This window comes from Trichosurus vulpecula, chromosome 5, assembly GCF_011100635.1.
Source record: "Trichosurus vulpecula isolate mTriVul1 chromosome 5, mTriVul1.pri, whole genome shotgun sequence".
Lineage (NCBI taxonomy): Eukaryota > Metazoa > Chordata > Mammalia > Diprotodontia > Phalangeridae > Trichosurus > Trichosurus vulpecula.
The window spans coordinates 105,640,371-105,653,082 of record NC_050577.1 but is presented as its reverse complement, the minus strand read 5'-3'; the positions used below and the strand labels follow the sequence as shown (position 1 = coordinate 105,653,082).

At 40.0% G+C, this 12,712-nt stretch overlaps 1 protein-coding gene across 1 annotated transcript in view; it reads right to left on the bottom strand.

Moving 5' to 3' along the window:
• The window catches only part of DENND11 (DENN domain containing 11), a 52,873-nt gene that overhangs the window by 8,681 nt on the left and 31,480 nt on the right, over positions 1–12,712 (bottom strand). Inside the window, exons 3-5 of the mRNA XM_036761413.1 lie at positions 8,826–8,984; positions 3,085–3,238; positions 491–629 (exon numbers count right to left, since the gene is read on the bottom strand). Coding sequence (XP_036617308.1) covers positions 491–629; positions 3,085–3,238; positions 8,826–8,984 — 452 coding nt within the window. The remainder of the gene's footprint in view (positions 1–490; positions 630–3,084; positions 3,239–8,825; positions 8,985–12,712) is intronic.

Genomic DNA, 12,712 nt, shown 5'->3' with positions numbered 1-12,712 from the left:
CTTTGTGATTCCTAAGTAAGTCAACTGACTTCTCTGGACCTCACTTTCCTCATGGAAAAATGAGGAGGTTGGACTCAATGACCTCTAATGGAATAGTCTCAGACCTCATCTGTAATGCGAGGAGATTGGATTCCTCTGAGGTTCCTTTCAGCTCTATATTCAACCTATGGCCATCATATATATGATCACCAATATCTCACCAAAAGTAAACCTCCCATTCCCCTCACAGGATATACCACCAAACAGCTGCTCAAAGCTCCTGGTGTCACTACGAGCATTGTTACCTCAGTAGAGGTGCCAGGTCCTCCCTATTTATTATTGTTTAGTATTAACATCACTCGAAATGATCATCACCAATAAGCAGCTTAGAAACCACTCAATTCCTTCCTTCATCTAGTCCTGCCTAGCAATATCCATGGAGTCTAACACTGGTCCTAGTAGAAACATTCTCAGAACAGGGCGCCTCTCCCTTCCTTTAGATGTCACTTACCTCTGTAGCACACAACTCCCACAGGTGGAGGAGAGAATATCAAAATGCGTTTTCGAAGCAAAGCAAACTTCCAAAGGATCAGGATTTGCTCTCCAAAGAACTTAATAAACTGAGACATGCAGCCAGCTGGGTGTGTGATCTGCAAAAGATAAAGACATGAACAGCTAGGTGGAAATGCCACAGGGAGAGATTCAGCACAAGCATGTACAAGTCCAAGAAACAAAGTAAAGAAGTACCCCTCAAGCAGTCTCCAGAATTATGATGCTAAGAGTCTGGCTCCAATCCAACCATATCTGGAATACAGTATTCTCTTCTGAATGCCTTATTTAAGTCAGGGCATGAACAAGGTCAAGCACATCCAGAGTAACCTAATCAATACTGCAGGGTAAGGGGACTCAAAACTTGTCATCCAAAAATCAGTTGAAGGAACCAGAAACGTTTAGACTAGTTACAGAGAGGCTGTCTTGGTTCCTTCATTAGTTCATCTTCCTCTTGCCCTCTTCTATGGAGAAGAGCCTATTGTGTGTATGTCCCTAGGTTCAGTCTCTGTTCATTTCTCTTATGCATTCCCATCATTTCAACTATCACTTGTTTCTGGATGACTCCTAACGCTACATCTCCACATCTCTACTTAGATCAGGGATCCTTAATCTTTATGTCATGGATCTTTGTGACTGTTTGGTGAAGCTTATAGATTTCTCAAAACATTGTTTTAGATGCATAAAATAAAATACATATGATGACAAAAAAAACCAGTTCTACCGAAACACAGCTATCAAAATGTTTGCCCCATCCAAATTCCCAGATCCCCTAAATCTGTCTATGGCCCCCAGGTTAAAAACCCTTGACATAAGAGGTTCCACTGTTATGTCAAACCAAAGTTGCCTAAAACCCCATCCCAAATTGTTTCCCTGTCCCAGCTTTACTCTCTGTTCACCATACCACTATTCTACCAATCAACCAGGCTTAGAACCTTAAAATCCTTTATTTCTTCTACCAATTTTTAAAAATTATTTTAGTATTTCATTATTTGTATTCCTTCCTCCAATTCCCCAGATATCAAATCATTCCAAAACCTGTTTATTCTTACTTTAGAATGTCTCCCAAATTTGTCTGCTTCCTTTCCATTACCATCATCCCTCATCACACTACAGCAAAAGCCACAGCTACCCTGCCTCTAGTCTAACCCCTCCAGTCCATCCTAGACATAAGTTAATTCTCCTAAAATGATCCTTTATCATGTCACTTTTCTATGACCTTTTTGTTTTGGTGATGCCCCATTAAGAGATAAACTCCAGATTCCTTAAGGATGAATTATAAAGCCTTTCACATTCTGAACCCAACCTCCCCTTCTATCCTGATCTCCTATGTCTCACCTGACATCTCTCTCACAGTGACCTCTGAACATACCTTGTATTCTTCCACCGGTGTGACTTTCTTCCTACTTAGGATATTCTCTCCCCTCTCTACCTAAATCAGGATTTTTCGGCCATGGCAAGTTTTTGCCAATCAACCATGCTACTAAAGTTCTTTATTTCTTCCACATGTTTGCAGATTGACTGTCTGATCCTCCTCTGGATGGATGTATAAACACTTATTTTTTTTTAAACTTTGTCAAATGTTTTGCTTAAATGTTACTTTAAAAATGTTTAGGGTTCTTTTATTAAAGTTTTTGGTATGAATGGAGGTATTTTATGCTTAACGTTCTATATGCCAGAGCAACTAATTCCCAAAGATTCATAGTACATTCAACGAAAAGTTCTGCTTAAGCCTATATAGAAGCAAGGCTAAATGAAGCAGTAATTATGAAACCATTAAGTATTAGTGAGCAAAGCACCGAATTGTACCTAGGTATTTTATTTTAAAACTCATTCTTTAGGACAGTTTACTTCTTATTTAATGTGAATGCATCACTATTTTAATAAAAATCCCTTTGTATTTAAGGGTAAGTGAAGATAGAGGCTTGTGTCTCAGTTGACCACCCTTTCTGAGAAGTTTGGCCAATAGGACCATGAGGCCATAATCAAGGCATCACTCCTCATATGTGGTCCACATATGTTCTAAGTTCTCTAAGAAGAGAATAATCCAGTTCTGAGCTTGCATACATAATATAAACAAAAGAATTGTGATTGTTCAGCATGAAGACATGTTTAGTTCAAGGGTTAGACTTTTTAATATCTATAGCCAATGAGTTACTTATTTACATAATATATATAATAATTAGGATACTTAGTATTTCTGCTCAGCTCAAGAATAAATCAATAGGCCTTCCTCGTTGGACTCTGTTGTTTCCTTTGGAACATGGTAAGGGGTTCAAATGTCACCTCTTATGCTAACTGCCTATAGTGAATTTGGGCAAGTTGCTTAACTTCCTTGGTCCTCAGTTTTCTCATCTGTAAAGTGAAGAAGTCCAACTTTAAATGGTCTGAGAACTCTGTCAGATCTAGATCTACGAATCGGGTTGCTGTGACCATTTACCTATTTTAAAGATAAAGCTTCAGCACAGCCACCCTGGAAAAACAAACAGCTGCTGTAGCCAAGGCACTTCTCTCACCCTCCAAAGCTGCCCAAGACTGTGCTGGGGCCTCACTCACCTTCATCTCCGGGTACATGTATCGATGGATGGAGGGCAGCCAGTGAACGGGGTGCACAGAGTTGGGTTTTCCTTCACCAGCATGAAGCACACCTTTTTTGTCCTCATAGAACGCAGCCAGATGAGAATAATGCCCCGGCATTTCCAGCTGGTGTCTGCACAACACACATCCACGCACAGTGAGAACAGCTTGGAGAACTGACATATCTCCACCTTTGTGTTCATGGAACGAACACCAATGCTTGCAGCTAATACCTAGGACAGTTAGGCTTTGCCACATACAAGTGAAAACTCTAGTTTCTAAAATGAGCCTCCTTCTATATTCTCACCAGAGTTTTGGTTTAGCTCGATTGCTTTTGGGGACTACCACCAGCACAAAGCTGCTTCCTAACCTGATTGGTTTACCAACAGTACAATGTGGCCACCGCCAAAGGGGATCGGTTCTCAAGGACCAAAGAGCTAGTACTCTCCCACTGCTCATCTGCTACAGAGCTGATTTTTTAACCCTTTCCAACACAGCTTTTAGCTCAAAGGGCCTTAACCTTTTTTCAGGTCATGGACCCAACCCCCATCAGTCCAGTGACACTGATGGACTCCTCAAAATAATGCTCTTAAATGCATTAAATAATTAGGATTGCAATTATATTGAAATGCAGGTATCAAAATGTTTTTGTAGATCCAACAACTATAGTAATTTTTAATGTAGCCATAAGCACAGATTCTATTTGGAAATATATGCCATGACTATATAGTATGCAACAAAGGAAGGACCAGGCATTTATTAAGCCCCTGTATGCCAGGCACTGTGCTATACAAATATTAGCTTATTTGATCAACACAACTCTATGAAGTAAATGTATTATCCCCACCTCACAGGTGAAAAAACTGAGACAGACACAGGTTAAGTGACTTACCCAGGGTCACCTTGCTAGGAAGTATCTGAGGCTGGATTGAACTTGGGTCTTCCTGACTTCTGGCCCAATGCTCTACCCACTGTACCACCCACCTGCCTATATTCATAATTGAAGGGAATGCTAAATTCCAGTTAGAGGTAGTCAAAATAAAGATGTAATATGTTTCCCATCCAAGTTTACAGACCCCTCCCCTAAAAGTCTTTGGGCTCCAGATTAAGAATTAAGATTGTTTAAGCCATAGAATTCACCTTCTCCTGCCTCACTAATCCTTGGGTAGCTAAAAATGTGAAAAACTTGATATTCTACATAAATCTGAACAGGAAAAATTTGGAACAAGTTTTTGGAATGATCTTCAGGCAAAGTCATGTTTTGGGTTTGTTTGGTGGCTTTTTTTAGAGGGGGGTATTCCCCCAGAGAAAATCAATGAAGCCTGCATTCAAACAGCTACTCAGGGAGAAGGTGCTCTCTAGAGGACAACTCTCATTCTGATTTCGGGGCGTGCTATGTCTTTTTTCCCCCTTGCATATGGAGATAGCCATATAATGAGTAACAAATGACTGCTTTGCAGCTTTTTTATGACAATTTCCCAGTCCTCTCACCACCTAAAAAAAAAAAAAATTAAAGAAATAGAGAGTAGCAAAGCTCTTCCTCTAAGGGATATTTGACTTTTCTGAGAATAGGGCACATCACAGACCTCCTACGGAGCTGGATAACAGCACATGGAAAGCTTAACTGAAATTTGAAACTGTCCACAATGATTAAGTCAAGATATGTTTAGACAAGGCAAAACCACTACAAAGAACGCTGCTGAGGGGAAAACCCAAATTCTTTTATAAGATCAACTATTGATTACCTTGGTTAATGAAAAGGTTCAGCAAAACAGATAACACGATGGGGCAATGAAACCAGTTTTATTTACTAATTTTTTGCCCAATTTGTTTTATCTGTTTTAAGTTAAGCTGTCACTTTACATTTTACCTGACCCCATGTTCAAAGAAAAGTCAGCTTCTCAAGGCACTTAATGGTTGTCTCAGATGCCAGCTGACTGATTTCAATATGGAATATGAGGAGGAAGGGAGAGAGTGGGGAAAGGATAGGAGGGGAGAGAAGGAGGAAGAGGGAGTGGGGAGAGGCAGGGAGGGAGAGAGAGAGGGGAAGACAGAAGGGAAAGGGGTAAGGAAAAAAGGAGTAGGATGGAAAAGGAGAGGGACAGTGGGATGGGGAGAAGCAAGTGATGAATTGAAGTGCCTACCATCTTGAGTGTTACAGTTATACCAGCGCTGAAAATCCTAGATGTACTAGGATGTAGAGTTCTCTAGACAACTCATTATAGAAGGGAAACTGACAAGGTAACCAGGATATCCAGATGTGGGAAACCAAGATGGTGACTTGAAAATCATGCCTTGGGGGTTCAGTTAAAGGAACTGAGATGTTTAGTATGTTCCTGGGAGTAGGAGTTTGTGAAGGTAATGATGTGGTAAATTAATGCTGTCTTCAAATATTCCAAGGGCTGTTGCAAGGGGAAAAAAATCAGACTTGTTCTGCTTGGTTTTGAAGGGCAAAACCAGAATGAAAGGATGGAAATTATAGAAAGACAGATTTTGGTTCAATACAAAGAAAGATTTCCTAACAGTTTTAAATTAGAATTGTCCCCAAGACAGAATGATTAAGGCAGGGAAGGGGAATGGGAAGAGGAAGCTCTCCATTACTGGAGGTCTTTGAGAAAAGACTTTGTGGTCCTTTGTCAAGGATCTTGTACGCAGAACTCATGCTTTGTACATAGTTAGACAATGACTTCTGAGGTCTATTCTGATTTTGTGACTCTAGGATTCTGCCAAGTTCCAAAGCCCTGTAGCAACGCCAAGGAACACTGGAAGGTAAATAAGACTTTAAAGTATGAACAAGTAAGAGATCCTTCAAGATAAGTACACAGATAAAGATGAATGGACTGAGACACCAACATATCTACAATTCACTTTCAAGAGCAATGACACTGAAGAAAAAAGTAGGTAGAGATTTGCCATTCATTTGGGGTAGAGCACACTGCTGTGCTTGCCAGACTAACCCCACTTGACCAGAAGATCTAAGGTACTGGGCTCTAGTCACCTGTACCCTCTCTCTCTACCCTTGACTTGTCAATAAATCAAGCCTATTTTTGAAAAGTATTCTAGGCCCTGTCAAGCAGATAGTGGTGTGCTCCAGGTGGATCATGGGACTGGAAATCAAGAGTCTGTAGAATGACAGCTAGGGGGCTCAGTGGATAGAGTGCCAGCCCTGGAGTCAGGAGGACCTGAGTTCAAATCCAGCCTGAGATACTGTGTGACCCTAGGCAAGTCATTTAACACCAGAATGCCGCCAAAAAAAAAAAAAGGAACGACCAGCCATTAAACATCTAAGAATTTATCATCCCCTTAAAAAAACAAACCACGAGTCTTAACTGGAATCTCTGCCTTTGCAAACAAGGAAGAACAAAAATGTCATAACTTAACTATAGATGGGCGAGTTCACTGGCTTCCAGTCACAACCTTCAGACAAAAGCAACCTTGAGGCACTCCAGGTTTCTTCATGTTAGGTCTCCAACCTTGGGCTCTTCTGGGGAATGGCACACTTTCCCTTTGGCATGGTTCCCCAAGGGAACTTGGGAAGGGGGAAGGGTACCACTGGGTATAACTCTTCCTAAAACAAGGCCCAGTTTTATCCAGCCTCCAGCTCCCTAAACAAACCTGTTTTTACCTAACCTAAGTCTTTGTCTTCTGATGCTGCCACATAACTCCAGCCAAAGAAGAAAAGGGCAAAGTTTGAACTGGTTTTCAGCTGCCTAATGGGCTTTTGATAGGAAGGGAATGGAGACCCTTTGGGAGGAGTAAAAGGAAAAGTTGGGGGGAGTAGAGTAGGGAGAGGAAGGGAAAGAAAATATATAGCTAAACTTCAGCTGAGAAATATGAATTTTAAAAAAAGGCTTTCCCCAATTGCCTACATAAGATAATAATACATTCAAAAATTGATAAGATGCTTGAGAAATGTTAGGTTCTGAGTTAAAATTCAGGGTATGTAAAAAGAAGTTAAAAGTGTTATGAGTTCACTACAAAACCATTTCTGTCTGATTTGTACTTGCTTTAAAAAGTTGTTCCAAAAATTTCCTACTTGGATGTTTACTTGAAGTTTCTATTTCAATCAACAATCATTTATCAGACACCTGCTTATCGCTGAGCATGGTGCCAAGCTTTTGGAGCAATACAAAAATTAAAACCCAACAGTCTTCCTGAAGCTTTCAATCTAGCTGTTTATGAAAATGTCCATTTTTCTACAGAAAAATATAAAAATCAGAGACAGGATGATGTAGTGGAGAGTTCTTGCACTGGCACAGGAACCCTTGAGTTCAAATCCTGCCTCTCATGCCCACCACCTGTGTGACCCTGGGAAAATCACTTAACCTCCTTGAGCCTCTGGGCCCAGTTTCCTTATCTGTAAAATGAAGGGGTCAGACTAGATGGTTTCCAAGTTTCCTCCCAGCTCTATAGCTATGATCCTATGACACTTGGTTACGTATCTGTGAGGAAACACTGGAGCAGCAGCTCAATATCTTTAATGTCAAGCAGTTATTAAGTGCCTACTATGTGCTAGGTGGTACAATGGATAGAGCTCTGGACTTAGAGTCAGGAACACCTGAGTTCAAACCTGGCCTCAGACACTTACTAGTTATGTGACACTGGGTAAGTCACTTAATCCTGTTTGCCTTAGTTTCCTCATCTGTAAAATGAGCTAGAGAAGAAAATAGCAAATCACGCCACTTGTCTCCAAGCACTCCACTCCACAAGAAAACCCCAGATGGGGTCACAGAAGAGTCACGACTGAACAACAACGGGCTAGGCACTGTCCTAAGAGCTGGAGATACAAAGAACGGCAAAAGACAGTTCCTCCGAGAAGCACGTGCTTCCTGAGACCACTTACAAAAACCCACTGCCCTGGGATGGGGGAACCCTGTGGTCTAGTCCCAGCTCTGACATTGACCAGCAGCTATACAAAGTAAAACAAATCTCTTTGGGTCTAGTTTCCTCGTCTATAAAATGCCAGGGCCTAGATTCCAATGACCTTGTATGGCCTTATGGTCTTTTCCAGTTCTAAGAATCACATCTTTCACTTGCCACCTGGTGGCAGGATAGTAAAATAGTCATGAAAGTTAAGAGGGAAGAATTAAGCCCTTTAAATGCCAAATGAACAAAACCACCCATCAAAAAAAAAATCCTCTACAGTCTCAAAGTTAAAGCTCTGCAATAGAAATTATTTTTGTGCTGTTAGTTTGGCTTTTAGAAGGCATTTTGGTGTCCACTTCTGAATGTAAGTATGTGAAGTTCTGAGAATTTACTTCAAGCAAAGAACAACCACATTGTAAATGTATAAAGATTTCCTAGAAAAGTCTCTGATTTCCCAGTCTGCTACACTCTTCCACACTGTGCCCAACAGATAAGGAATAACCTGCACTTCTCAAATTAATACAAGGGATGATCTAAGAAAAATGAGGTTCTTTTTACACACCTAAGGCAAGTGAGTGATTGTTTTGGTTAGGGTAAACCAAGTTCAAGCCACTGAATACTTTAATTAAACTACAAGTTTAAGTAATAGAATATAAAAGAAAAATCTCACTCCATGGTTGACTTATGTATTGTGGGGAAGTGGTCTAAGCTTTTTAAATAGACTTAAAATCCTTTTGTTAGAAAAAAATTCCTTTGTAATTGTATTGTCATAATGAAACTTGACTGGTGAGTAAGAGCTTTTAAGATAGGTGGAGTTTATAAAAGTGGACACACACACACAAGGTACAACTTACCGGACTTGATTCTCTAAAAAGTGCATGTATCTGTAAAGGAGGGTATAGGAAGGCGAAAGAATGCCCACGGACTTCATACGTGCTCCACGCTCCAGTTCACTCTCCACAGGCATGTTAGCAAAGCAGGCAAGGCCAAAGAAATGCCCTTTCCGGAAATAGCTGAGGGAAACCAAAATGGTCAAAAAAGAACAGGAATACTCAGAAACAAGGGTTTTCTAAGTGTTGGGAGGGGGAAAGGATTTGCTCAAAGCAGTCTCCTCCTCTATTTAATAAGCTTACAGCAAAGTGACCTTTAGCTTGAAACTTCAATAGACCTTTGGTCCCATGCATTTATGACTCTCTAACAGGCCAAAAGACTACTCCACATTTGGGGAGAGGGGTATAGAGGAATAGGTTAGTGGGTGACAATACACTCAAAAAAGCTCATCAGGAAGGGGATGATTTCAGAAAAATCCCTGGAAGACTTACATGAACTGATGCAAAGTGAAGTGAGCAGAACCAGGAGAACAATCTACATAGTAACAGCAATATTGGTTTTTGGTTTTGGTTTTTGTTTAGCTTTACAATGTACAATTTATTTTAATGGCTGAATATTCAGGGGTTTTAGGAGACAGATTATATGCCAGTGAGATGTCATATTTTCACATGGTTAAGTGGAAATATATTTGTCTCAACAAAAGACATCTTTGCTTAAGTACTCTTTTTTATTGTTTTTGTTTTGCTGAAAAGGCCACTGAATGAGCAAAATGATCTTATTCGATGGTGGTGGTATCATATTAGATGCCCCTTCCCACGGCAATAACAGTGCACATAAATATTAGTATGAATAATGGATCAGGGTTGGAAATGATTTAATAACATTACTTTGAGTAGCACAACTGTTTCAGACAGTACTCAGACAGGTATGTGAAATGTAGTAAAGCAATTATATTTAAGCAACTTTAATTATGATGAACACTATCAAATGAAAACTGGAAAGAAAATTACAGTAGAAACCTTTTGTAAAGATAGGACTCAAAAATGCATATTTAAATTCTCGATACCACAAGGTTTACAAATTAACACTATTGCAGAGTAGCCTACTTTGCATGAACAGATATTTGCAATAACAAAATAAGTCAAGCATGCCATGTGGCAGTTTAAAAACCCAAACAGCATGCTTATTGATATATACAGTATAACTCACTACCTGCTAAAATAAACATAAAGATTACAGTATCCAACATCTTACTCTACAATTAAAACAAACAAACAAAAACCTCAAACAAGAAACATGACCAACGAGAGTGGAAAAATAGGATTTATGGAATTCTGATTCAAACTCATACTCTTATATTTCCCTTGAAATTTCCCTTACTTTTTTTTTAAAAGATGGTTAATGTGGAAATGTGTTCCACATGACTTCATATGTATAACAGGGTACCATATTTCTTACTTTCTCAACGGGTAGTAGAATGGTAGAGGGAGGGCAAGAACTTGGAAAATAAAAATTTTTTAAAAAGCTCATCAGTAAAACTTTTCATTTTCTTAATGCAAAGAAGAAAACCAGAAAAAAGGCAAAAGGGAACACAAAACAATTTTATTGCCATTTTGTTAAATTTCTTATTTTTATTGTTAGCAAGAATAGTAGGAATAATAGCAGCATTAATATAGTACTTTTCAGGTAAGGAAATGCTTTACAAATATTAACTCAGTTTATGCTCACAACAGCCCTGGGAGGTTTTGTAGATGCTTTTACCATTCCTAGGCTGCCAGAGGTGGTGAACTGCCCAGAGTCTCACAGCTAACAAGTACCTGAAGCAACATTTGAACTCAGCTCTCCTGAGTCCACCGCACCACCTAGCTGCTTATCCTCCCTATCACCTAGTTCACAACTTTAATGGCATTCTCAACCCCTCGCTAACACCACTGGCAAATCTTGTTTCTATCCTGATAGAACACAGCTACCATCACAGGACCACTCCTCATCCCCTCTCCCCTGAACCACTTTAATACAGTCTTATAACTGGTCTCTCTGGTCTCTCACATTTCGTAATTAATCGATAAACATTAAGCATCTCTTATATGATAGGCATTGTTCTAAGTCCTGATGATACAAAAAGAGGCGGAAGGTGGTCCCTGTCCTCAAGGAGCTTACAACCTAATCCCCACTCCAAGCCATTCTGCACTCAATCACTAATGTGATTTTCCTAATTCCTATCCAGCACCACCCTTATCCACTCAAATGGCTCCCTATTAACCTGCAGGATCCAATACAAATTCCTTTGTTCGGCATTTAAAGCCCTTCACAGCCTGGTCCCTTTATACTTTTCTAGTCCAAGATCAAGCTATACTGGCATATTGTTGTCCCTCCATCGTAACACGCTATCTCCTAGGTTTGCATTGGCTGTCCTTGTGCCTGGAATGTGCTGCCTCTTCCCCTTGACCTCTTTAGTTTCCCTGACTTCCTTCAGGACTCAGCTCAAATCCTACCTTCTGCTGGAGGCCTCTGCCAGTCCAAAAGAGCTGCTAGTGCCTTCTACTAGGATTATCTTCAGTCTGCTCTGTAGATACCTGGCCTTAACGTTTGTTTGTTGAATGACTTACTGAATATACATGTACCTTTTAAGAAACAAGCTATACATAACAAAAGTACATAGTTCTTTATATTAATAATATGTACTAAGCTACAACAACGGCACCTCCCTCAGCACTGTTGAGAGGATCAAACAATAGCTGTAAAGGGCTTTGTATAATGATATATAAATGTTTATTTTTATTATAATACAATCTTTTTTCTTGTTCTTTGTATACGTTGTAACCAATGACTAAGTTCATACTAAAAAGAAAATTTTAAATTATAAAAAGCTATCCTGATTAACTGTCGGTGACTAAACCTGTCCCCCAGATGAATTGGTTGGCAGTTAGAGAGGCCCCTGTGAAATGTCACCTATAAAACAAATGATCCTCATTTATTCATAGCACCTGACAAATATTAAATACTTAATAAATGCTTCGGTTGGCTAGCTATCATTGAGAACTTGGGACTTCTTTTTCTCTTTTTCCTCCATCTTTTATGCAAAGGGTACCTCGTCAAATGGTTAGAAAACTCTCCAGGACCACTTCTCCCCCTTAAAAAAAAGGGCTCAAATAAGATTATCTCTAACTAAGCCTTTGAGGCCAGTGCTTAAATACAAGGTTGACTGAACTTTGTTCTCTTTTCACTCTTTTCAGTAAGTGCTGAACAAATCATCCTAGATTTGGGTTCCCATCACACAAAAAAGGAAATAATGACCACAACGGGGGAACTGATAGTCACTTTCTAGAAGAATTCCAGAGGACGATAAAGGTCTGTAAACAGCTGAGTTATCTTCAAATGTTGCCATTAACTAACATGTGGAAACCTCAAGTTCTCTACTTTAGAACTGGCAATTGGTTTCATGGAGGCTTCCCTCTCCATCTCATCCACAAGACGAGAAATACAAATGGGTCAATTCTGCCTCTTCCCTATGGCAAACAGGCCCATTCTTGTGGAAAGAATGGAGGAAAAATAAAGAATGGGGTAGTTAGCTTACTTTATGGTATTTTAGCGACCAGAATAACTACCCAGCTCTAGATGGAGAGTTGTTCCGTTTCAAAAAGCTTCATGAGTCAGAAGCTCAGCAACTGGTAGTAAAAAGAAGAGTTTAGGAGGCAACATCTCCAGAGTTTGTAGCATGACACAAAATGGACAGGACTCAGTCTTTGGGAAATGGACATCGCATTGGCTAAGGGAGTAGGGAAACATACACTTCATTCCATGTACTATGATTGACTGTCCAGACTTTCCCCATAGTGCCAGAGCAGCCTCCTCACCCTGGAAGTACACTGGGTCCCAGCAATCCCTTCCTCTGACTGGCCAGTTCCTC